General features: G+C 40.0%; 1 protein-coding gene across 1 annotated transcript; it reads left to right on the forward strand.

The window, feature by feature from the left end:
• The first annotated feature begins 9,740 nt into the window (after nucleotides 1–9,740).
• Nucleotides 9,741–10,672, forward strand: Or9a2 (olfactory receptor family 9 subfamily A member 2). The gene is given in 2 exon segments (XM_027943292.2): nucleotides 9,741–9,906; nucleotides 9,909–10,672. Coding segments are annotated over 2 exon segments (822 nt in total). The 5' UTR covers nucleotides 9,741–9,848.
• The last annotated feature ends 386 nt before the right edge of the window (nucleotides 10,673–11,058 follow it).

The raw sequence follows: 11,058 nt of genomic DNA on the forward strand, positions 1-11,058 counted from the left end.
TGAACTCACCTCTTTTTGTTGGTAGTGAAGGGAGAAGGAAAGGATTGGATGACTGACTCTAGGTGTTTGGATCCTTAATTTCTTTGTATGCTGCAGGAATCCTCTGTTTTTATGGTGGGCTTGGGCTCTGAAAGCTTCACATTGCTGCTCTGATCCCTTACATCTCTTGTTTTTCTGCATCCAATCTCCAACTTTCTCCTGCACATCTCTGCATATTTTCATTGCTGGCAGAGAGTGGGAGTTGACCTCCTTGCCTCCAGCAAGCTAACAATCAGGGTAGGGTTCTGTCATCCTTGCTAGCAGGAATCTTAGGACAGGAGGTAACAACAACCCCAGTTTATGGGAGAAGAGGTGACTTTCTAGTTATCTTTTGCTACCTTCAAACAGTGGTTTAAGACTCAGTGACTTTATTATGTCTCCCAATTATTTTCCATTGATGCTACATGTCTACCAATCATTGCCCAGGAACCCGACTCTGCTCATGATTATTGCACAGGGCCCATGATGATGGAAGCTCCATTTTAACACACTCTTCCATGACCCTTTGAAAGAAAGAGAATGGTGAATTGAAAGCTGGTCCTTCAAGCTTATTCTTAAAGTGATTTGTGTCACTTCCATCCATAGCTCTCTGGCTCAGGCAAGTCCTCAGGAGGACAGCAGTGATGGGTGAACAATAACTGAGCATTGCAGAATTTCTTTTCTTTCCTTTTTTTTTTGAAATTTTCTCTTCTTTGTGATTTTTAGGTTTGACTTATCAAGTAATATAGATAATTTCCATTGCACAGTCCCTGTCATTGTCGAGCTAAGAATATTCGAAATGGGCATTGCATTAGCATGCTCTCTCCCTCTGTCCTTCTTGGTCCCCTATGTCCTCCTTCTTCCCTCATTCAGGTTGTCCTGGACACATGTATTCCATTGACAGAATATCTGGAACAACCCTAACCTTGTCCCGACACCCTATGCTTCCAAAAATCTAAATTCCAGATGGTTCAAATAGATTTTAATATAACATGTAACAAATGAGAATTTTTCCTTTTTAATTAATTTAGGAAATGAATATAGGCTTTTTCTAAGGAAAACACAGATCCCAAGAGACTAAAAACCTGTGAAATATGAATGCATAAGAATAAAATATTTATACTTGATAAGAACAAAATGTAAAAATTAAAAACATGTGAAGTAAGGTTTATTTAATTTACACACAAAATCATCTTGAAAACCAGTAAATTCATTAAAGAGGAATATAAACATTTCTATAAATTAGAAAAGGCATTTTACATTGTTCACAATTAAAATTAAAGAAAACTTAAGCCAAGCCCTGTAGTACAGGCCTACAATCCCAAGTACTTGGAAGGTCCTGGCAAGAGAATCACAAGTTCAACTTAGTCAGATTCTGTCTTGAAACACAAAATAAAAAAGTGTTGAAAATTAACCAGAATATTTTTTGAGTAACTGGTAACTGTTGCTTTTGACAGGGTGTTGGAGTGTTGGAGCACATTCTTACACTAGTGATGAAGGGGATTCATAGACCATATTTGATGAAGACTGGTATTACTGTACATTATACAAACATGCACACACACACACAATTACAATTAGGGAATCATTTTGAAAAGGAAAGTGGGCAGTTGGAATAACCCCCATTGTAGCATAAAGGAGATGTGAGGGTGTGGGCATTTACACCCCTGCACCAATAAGGCCTTGGAAGCCCACTGTCTCTGATGAGGGGCTGTAATATTGGGGAGCATTCCTCTTTGGGGTTGATTTCTGGGGAGACCCTCCAGTGTGGCTGGGGCAGTGAGTACCTTGGTCCTCCCCGACAGCAGCATCCGCCCTGGCAGGGCACCTGGATGTGTCTGCCGAGGTCAGGGGAGGCATCTGCAGGAGAGTGATATATCCTGGTATCTGCAAGTGCTTAGGCAGAGCTGGGTGGGAGACAGATGAACCCTTCAAGGGAAGGTGGGGTGTGAGACAAAGCCCTGGGAGGGACAAGGAGAAACTAACTAGGTGTTTGAGGGCAGCGTGGGGTAGCAGGGGAATGAGATGATTTAGAGAGAGAACATTTAAACAGGATTTGGGGCTTTAGGCAGAGGTCAGTGAGAGAGATTTTAGTCATGGGAGGGACCTATTCTGAGATGTGTTCTAGAAGCTCACTGGGCCTGCTATGAGAGGAGAGCAGACAGAGGGAGGCAAGGTTAGTCATGAAGGTCAGGCAGGAGGCTTTGATGACAGTCAAGTGAAAGATTCCTTCTCATTTCCTTTTTTATGGACAAAGAACCTATATGCGGAGCAATGGCTTTATCTATAATAATGCATACTTTATCTATAATAATGCTTATTGGGGCAATAACACTGTCTTTTTCACTCTGTCACCAAAGTGGCTTTTCCTTTCCCTGGACAAGATGATTTCTTTTTCACCTGGGTTCCCAGTGGGAAAGCTGAAAGACATGATGATCTTGGCATTAACCTTGTTCACCAAACAGTTTTATCTACCTGTAAAATCAGTAACCTAGGATGGGTTCATGCACTGGATCAGGTGTGGCATGTAATAGTCTTTGAAGATATTCAGAGAGAAGTGGGGTTTTGACAAAGAAGTTGGCTTTGAGGAGAGCTGTAAAAACAACCAGTGGAGAGCCTCTGTGGAGGCAGAGAGGCTCAGTCCTCCATCCGGAAGGCCAAGGATGAATCCATTCCTGCTCCATGACTTTGGTCAAGGAAGAGATGAAACAAAAAAAAAAAAATGCATATCATGTACATCCATGCCCTGATATCATAGATGAGAAAAGCAACTCAGAGGAATGCTAATAAGCACCATTTCATAGCTCATAAGCAGAAAAAAAAAGAATTGTTCAGGTTACCTGACTCCAATTTTGTGAATTTATTCATGATGCTTTCTTGAAATCCTTCCACTTTTACCAAAGATGTTGCACAATTTAAAATTGTGCTTTCAAAATTAAAGGCTGTATTGGAAGGAGATTTCTGTTTTTCCTTTTATGACAAAAATTCTCTATTCCCAAAGGAGGGTTTGCAGAAAGTTACTCAAAGACATTTTGGAAGAACTTGGCCAAAGAGACACCTGTTGGGAGAAATGTCTAGGAGTCATTTGTCACACTCTGATATCTGTTAGGGTTACATGAGCTCTTTCCTCCTCCTGCATCCTGTTCTGCTCTCTCACCTCTTGCCTACCCCACCCCAAAGCCACAGTCTAATAACCACACTTTCTCCACTTACTCTATTTGCCTTCTGAGTCACTCCAGGGTTACCTTCATCCTTCTCCTGACTTTACCTCATTTTTTTGCTCATCAGGCCCCTGAAAAGGAGTGACATTACCTGTTACATATTTGGATTTGTTTAAAAAATATTTTCAACTGGATTTCAATTTTATGCAGTAAAAACAGTACTTAAGTGCAAAGTGTAATGAGTTTTAACAAATTCATATACAGTCCAAATTTCCACTGCAATCAAATTATACAACATGTTCATCACCTGACAGGTTTCTCTGTGTGTCTTCCATGTCAGTTTCCAATCCCATGCTCAGTTTCTGGTAACCATTTGCATTCTGCTGGTATTGATTTAAGGGGTGGAGGTTGTACTTCTTAGGTTTATTACTAGACGAATAAAGCATTGGTTTTTATGTCTAGATCCTTTGGCTTAACATAACCTTTTAGAAACCATGACTCATGGGGATGTTTCTATCAGTAGTGAATTCCTTTTAATTGCCTAGATTTTCACTGTATGGATATACCACAATTTATTTGTTCATTCACTTAACCATTATCGCATGAGTTGTTGGCAGTTTTTAAAAATACATACATAAACACATTTTTTTGGTGTGTGAACACATAATTTATCTCAGTAAAGTATCTGAATGGGACACTATGGGTTGGTATGTTAGGTGTATGCTTAATTTTTAACATTATACATATTGTGCACTCAGCGCCAGGTATATGAATTCTAGTTGCTCCACATATTCACCAAAATTTAGTGTCATTATAGTCAATAGAAGATATATACTTGGATCTGAGTCTGAATTCTCTATTATTTTTGTATATGTGTTTACTTACCATACTGTCTTTATTACTGTGGCCTTATAGTAGATCTTAAAATTAGATATTATGTATGAGCACCCACCTCCAGATTTTTGTTTTTCTTTTAAACACTTTTTTTGGGCTTTTTAGGTCCTTAATAATTTGGATGGATATTGCATTGAATCTATAGACTAAATTGGAGAGAATTGACATTGTAACAAATTGAGTTCTCTGATTCATGAAAATAAAGTATTTCAACATTTACTTAGGTCTTTAATTTTACCCTGCAGTGTTTTATATTTTTACTTGTGTAGATCTGACTTTACATTGTTAAATGTATTCCTTCATTTTCTTCATATTTCTGGATGTTATTGCAAACTGTATTTTTATATTCCCATTTCAAATGTGTACAACTAAATATACCAGAGATTTTTGTATATTGATCTTTTATCTTGTGACTTTACTTATTTATTTTTTAATTGATTTTATTTTTTAAATACATGAAAGCAGAATGCACTACAATTCTTATTACATATATAAAGCACAATTTTTCATATCTTTGTATATAAAGTATGTTCACGCCAATTCATGTCTTTATACATGTACTTTGGTGGGTTTTTTTTTTTTGCATTACAGTTCTTATTACATATATATACCACAATTTTTCAGATTTCTGTTTGTATATAAAGTAGGTTGACACCCAATTCGTGTCTTCATACATGTACTTTGAATAATGATGTCTATCCTATTTCACCATCCTTGCTAATCCCCTGTCTCCTCCCTTTCCCTCCCTTCTCTATTCCCTATCTAGAATTCATCTATTCCTCCCATGTTCCCCCTCCCTATCCCACTATGAGTCACCCTCCTTATATCATAGAAAACATTCCACGTTTGTTTTTGGGGGATTGGCTTACTTTACTTGACATGATCTTCTCTAATGCCATCCATTTACCTGAAAATGCCATGATTTTATTCTCTTTTATTGCTGAGTAAAATTCCATTGTGTATATATACCACATTTTTTATCCATTCATTCACTGAAGGGCATGTAGGTTTACCTTGTGACTTTAATAATCACATTTATTAATTCTCCAAAACTTCTTAAGAGCTTCAACATATTGGAGTATGTCATCTTTAAATAATTTTATTTCTTTATTTATTAACTATAAGTTTTAAATTCCATTTTCTTGCTTTATTGAATTGGCTAAGAATTTCATTATAATGTTGAATAGAAATAGAGTAGATATTCTTACCTTGATCCCTATCTTGCAGGAATAGTATCAAGACTTTCATGAGTAAGTTTGAAGTTAGTGCCAGGTTTTAATTGTACATTTTATTTGTCAGTTTGGGGAAGATCTCTTTTGCTCCTAGTTTGTTCAGTTTTAAATCAATTGAAGTTGATTTGTGTCAACTGCCTTTTATGCCCTTATGCATAATGATCAGTGGGGGGCTTGGGTTATGTCTCAGTGGCAGAGTTGCTTACCTAGTGTGTGTGAGGTTTAATCCTCAGCACCACATAAAAAATAAATATATAAATAAGCTAATAAAGCATATTGTATCCATCAACAACTAAAAAATGTTTAGAAAATGTTTCATGGGCCTGGGGCTGGTGGCACACACCTGTAATCCCAGTGTCTTGGGAGGCTGAGGAATGAGGATTGCAAGTTCAAAGCCAGCCTCAGCGACTCAGCGAGGCCCTAAGCAACTCAGTGAGATCCTGTCTCTAAATAAAATACAAAACAGGGCCGGGGATTGGTTTAGTGGTTGAGTGCCCCTGAGTTCAATCCCCAGTCCACCCCCAAAATTGATCCATAGCCTTTGCCCCTTTAATTCTGGTAACACAGTGAATTACATTGATTGATCTCCTAATGATAAATAACCTATGTTTCTAACATAAAAATTACCAATTTGTTGCATATACATATATTACCTTCCCTACACATTGCTGGATTTGATTTTTACACTATTTTGTTAATAATTTTTGCATGTTGTTCATAAGGATATTTGTGTGCAGATTTATTTTCTTGTATAGTCTTTGGTGTCAGGATAATCCTGGACTTATAAAATGAATTGGGAAGTATACCATTCTCAATTTTCTAGAGAATTTTGTGTAGGATTGGTATTATTCCTTTCCTAAATATTTGATAGAATATAACAGTAAAGCCATCTGGATTTGGATCTGGAGTTTTCTGTGAAGGAAGATTTGTAACTATGGGTTCTATTTACTTGATATATTTAGAAATATGCAGTCATTCTACTTATTTTTGAGTTGGTTTGGACAATTTTTATCTTTTAAAAGATTTTTTCATTTTATCAGTTTTGCTAATTGGTATTTAGGTATCTTATTTTGTTCTATTCAGGTTAAAATTAAAATTAAATTTTAATTATACCTCTGTTCATCCTAGATCAGGCAAACAAAAGTTCTCTAATACAGTCTTGGAAAGTGTGTGAATTAATATAAAGTCTTTAGAACATAGTTTGGCACCATAAAAAATAATGTATCTTCAAGAAATCTACAGCGAGAGATTCCAAATATAAACAATTATTTACATATTTATTAATGTCTGAGAAATATTTATAACATACTTCATAATAAAAATGGAAATGACAAAATTGACCACAGAGGTCTAGCTAAGAAGAATAAAGCATGCACACAGTGGAATATGCTGGGAAAAAAGAGTGAGGCAATACAGGTTCACAGGGAAAGGGATCTTGATTTGTTAGTACATGACAAAGAAAAGGTTGCAGAACAGATTTGCAGAGCATTCTTTTAAAAAGACAATGGAGATCCAAGCTTAGAAATTTCCTCTAAAATTAGGTAGCAAACTGGTTGAGTTTTGGCATTTTAAGGATTTGGGAAGAAATATTATTCCCGATTTACACCCTAATGTACCAACTGACATTCTCAGATTTAACAAGCATACTCACAAGGAAAATCAAAACCCATAGAAATAGGTCCTAGCCCTCACTTTTCCATCTTTTCCAGCACCAAGCAGATTTCCGAGTTACATTTTGTTCATTTTTCTATGTTGTGAATAGAGCTGCCTGCAGAAGCTTCCCTCTGCCCTCCCCATCTTGAAGGGGCCCAGCTGGTAATCAGAAGCTGCCACAGAAAGAAGTGGCTGGGAGAACCTTGGGCGAAGGCTCACAGCTGTGCGCATGCGCAAGAGTGAAAACCTGAGCCCTTCCAGAGGGGAGTGGAGCTTGACTCAGGGGCCAACCCTCTCTACAGCATCCTGCAGGGTCCACAGTACCAAGAGCAGCAGCCTGCAGAGAATGAATGGCTGCGTGGGGGATTTGGGGTGAAGTTAAGGCTGTGACCAAAACCAGTATGCAGGGCCTCAGGGAAGTTGGTGCATGGTTTAGAGGCCAGCTGTGATGCCTCCTATGGAAGGAAGGAGCTGATTTGGGCTCTGAGGAGCTGAGAAACCTGGGATTGGCCTGGGATGAAAAGCGTAGTCTTTTGGAAAGCTCCACTTGAGGCCTTTGGGGAAGTGGCCTGGGATGAAGAAGTCCCTGATGGTAGGATTTCAGGGTTTTCCACTCAACAAAAACTTTCCAAACTTCTAAAATTTAATTGGTCAAAATAGAAATAACTAAAAGTGTTTTCTGCTCTCCCCAGGCTGATTGCTTAGGGAGTCCCTGAACATGGGCTAATTAAGAGGAGGGAGCTCCGTGGCTCAGTCCTCTTGGGAGGAGAAGAGAGGCAAGGAGAGGGAGACCCTCAACTCTGCACAGCACTGTTATTCCTGGACTTCTTCTTGAGCCCCTGCATGAGGACCACTTCTTTCTTCACGGGAGTGGAGACAGCTGCAGCTCAGAAACTCAGTACCAGTGGGGTCAAGAGTGTGCAAAGCCTCTGTGTAGAGGTGAGTGCCTTCTCAAGGGTCCCCCTCTGTGAAGGGGACAGTAGGAGGGAGCTGGTGGCAGGTTCAGGGCCTGGCTGCCTTACAAAACCAGGTACCTGGAGCCTGAGGATTGGGCTAGGGGAGCAGCAGAGTGGACAGTCTCAGATCCAAGTCCTCCTGCTGGGCAGAGAGCACCCTAGTGCTGCACAGACACAGCACAGCATGAGTGCCCACCCCTTCTCCAAACACAAATACATGTTTGTGTATTTTTTGGCATCAGGGACTGAACCCAAGGGCACTTAATCAATGAGCCACATCTACATCCCTTTTTTTAATTTTTCTTTTGAGACAGTGTCTCACTAGGTTTCTTACACCTTGCTAAGTTGCTGAGGCTGGCTTTAAACCTGTGATCCTCATTCCACTGCACCCTGTTTACATGTATGTGTGTGTGTGTATGTGTGTGTGTGTGTATGTGTGTGTGTGTGTGTAAATATCTATAAATTTTCTGTGGCAGTTTTAGAATATAGGTTTTTAAGGTGTCCTTACCCACATAGAATTTATTATTGAACATCATAGATGAAAAATACATAAAATAAAATTTCCTATACCCTTCTTGACTTCATTTTTTTTCTATATGGCATGATCAATATACTAGTTTGTATGTGCTGTGCTTCCTTTTCTTCTGTGTGTCATTTGGCCCTTATCTCTTATTTGACTATAATAAACTCCAAAGGACAGGCATTTTCTTTTGTTCTGTTCATGACTCCATTTTTTTTTTTGAAGTTAAATGAAGAGTGAATAAACAATTAGACATTTAAAGTCAGGCAACAGAAATTGCTATGAAAAAAGTAAAGTCCAAAAATATCAAGCCTGCTTTTCTGTTTTGAGTCGGGAGACTGGAGAAGTCCTTGAAGAGGTGATAAGTGAGAGGCAGGTTCCGGGCATCCCAGCATCTGCTGGTCCAGGGCTGTCCTTTCTGGTCCAGGTACTCTTCCTCCCAGGACTTCCCAGGAAAAATAGAGTTAGAGAAGCTGGGTCAGCTTTCAGCAATTGTCCCACACCCCAGGGTTCTCAGGTGGAGATCGGGCCACTCTGAGGTGTGAAGGTTTTAAAGTCTGGGAACAGTAAGGAAGTGGGTCCTAGTGGCCCACAGTGTGTCTCCACGTGGCCATTACTGTCCAGGGCCAGGGCTCAGAGTCTAATCCTGAACATCATCTGGAATGCCTGGGTGTCCTCTAGGGCAGTTAACTGGGAGGGAACTGGGCAATTCCAGAACCAGAGTGGCCTGATTAATGCAGCCTTAAAACGGGTAGCTATAATGCACCTATTAGAAAAACTTAAGAGAAAGGGAAACCAATAGATAGAGAAAGGGGATCATGGGAGGAAAGAAGGGAGTAAATGTGGAATTTCTGGGGATTCAAATACAGTCAATTTTACTATATTCATTTATGAATATTTTACACTGAACCCCACTTTATGTATAACTATAAAATACTAAAAAATAAATATATAAAATTAAAAACACAGTGGCCTATTTAAAAGACCTGAGGCTCCTTCACCTCGACAAAAGGCATATTTATTGCAGAGAAGAATAAGGGAGGTTTTCTTCACCCCAATAGGCATCTCCACCATTCAAGAGAGTGAGCACTGTAAAAAGGGAACCTCACTTACAGACTCGATGCTTCCATAGTGAGCTCTGGCTGTGTGCAGAGAACAGTGGTGGGCATGTCTCCTGGTCCTCAGGTGGGAAATAGTTTCTCATCCTGATCTTCCTTCTCTCATGAGAGCAGGACCATGTGGAGCAATGCTCTCTTTATTTTGTTCTCCAGGTTTCTCAAGAAGCAGAAGCGAGGACCCAGTGATGGACAACCACTCCAGTGCCATTGAATTCTGCCTTCGAGGCTTTCCTGGGTCCCAAGATCTACGCAGCACTCTTTTTGCTCTATTCTTTTTCTTCTACTTGGTGACACTAATGGGAAACATGGTCATCATCACCATTATCGGTGTTGACAGACGTCTCCAGTCCCCCATGTCCTCGCTCACCTCTCTGTCCTGGAGATCCTGATCACAACCATAATTGTTCCTGTGATGCTTTGGGGATTGCTGCTCCCTGGGATGCAGACAATATCTCTGACTGGATGTGTTGTCCAACTCTTCCTGTACCTTGCTGTGGGGACCACAGAGTTCACACTGCTTGGAGCAATGGCTGTGGACCATTACGTGGCTGTGTGTGACCCTTTGAGGTACAACATCATCATGACCAGCCGCACCTGCAACTCTGTGGTAATTGTGTCTTGGCTCTTTGGGTTCCTTTCTGAAATCTGGCCAGTTTATGCCACATTTCAGTTTACTTTCTGCAAATCAAATTTTCTAGATCATTTTTACTGTGACAGAGGACAGTTGCTCAAACTGTCCTGTGATGATACTCTTTTCATAGAGTTTATTCTTTTTCTGATGGCTGTTTTCATCATCATTGGTTCTTTGACCCCTACAATTGTCTCCTACAGCTACATCATCTCCACCATCCTCAAGATCCCCTCGGCCTCAGGCCAGAGGAAAGCCTTCTCCACCTGTGCCTCCCACTTCACTTTCGTTGTGATTGGCTATGGTAGCTGCTTGTTCCTCTATGTGAAACCCAAGCAAACGCAGGCAGCTGAGTACAACAGGGTAGCATCACTGCTGGTGTCTGTGGTGACCCCTTTCCTGAACCCTTTCATCTTCACTCTCCGCAATGACAAAGTCAAAGAGGCTCTTGGGGATGGATTGAAACGCTGCTGTCATCTCCTTAAAGATTAGCCCTTCTCCAAGTGAGTGGTAGGTGGTACCTGCTCTGTGTGGATTATTTAGTATCCTAAGAAATCTTAACTCCTCTTTGCCACATTGTGTTACAATTTCCTGGCATAATTCTTGTGCCAAGAAAGTTAATACGTATACAAAAACAAATTCTAGTCTCTGCCCATTAAAATCTCATAATCTTGATATCTGCCCATGTCTACTGTTGAATTCAAAGAAGCATGTTCCTGGGATATGGGAGGAACGAGAGAAAGGAAATCAGCAACTTATAATCACTTTGTTAAAATGTATTTCCTGGGGGAAGAGAGGAAGTGGGAGAGAGGTATGTGTGAGTGGTGCCATCACCAGATTGCAGAGGAGAGATGCTCACTTTGGTCCTCATAAGCATT

Source organism: Marmota flaviventris, chromosome 1 (assembly GCF_047511675.1).
Source record: "Marmota flaviventris isolate mMarFla1 chromosome 1, mMarFla1.hap1, whole genome shotgun sequence".
Taxonomy (NCBI): Eukaryota; Metazoa; Chordata; class Mammalia; order Rodentia; family Sciuridae; genus Marmota; species Marmota flaviventris.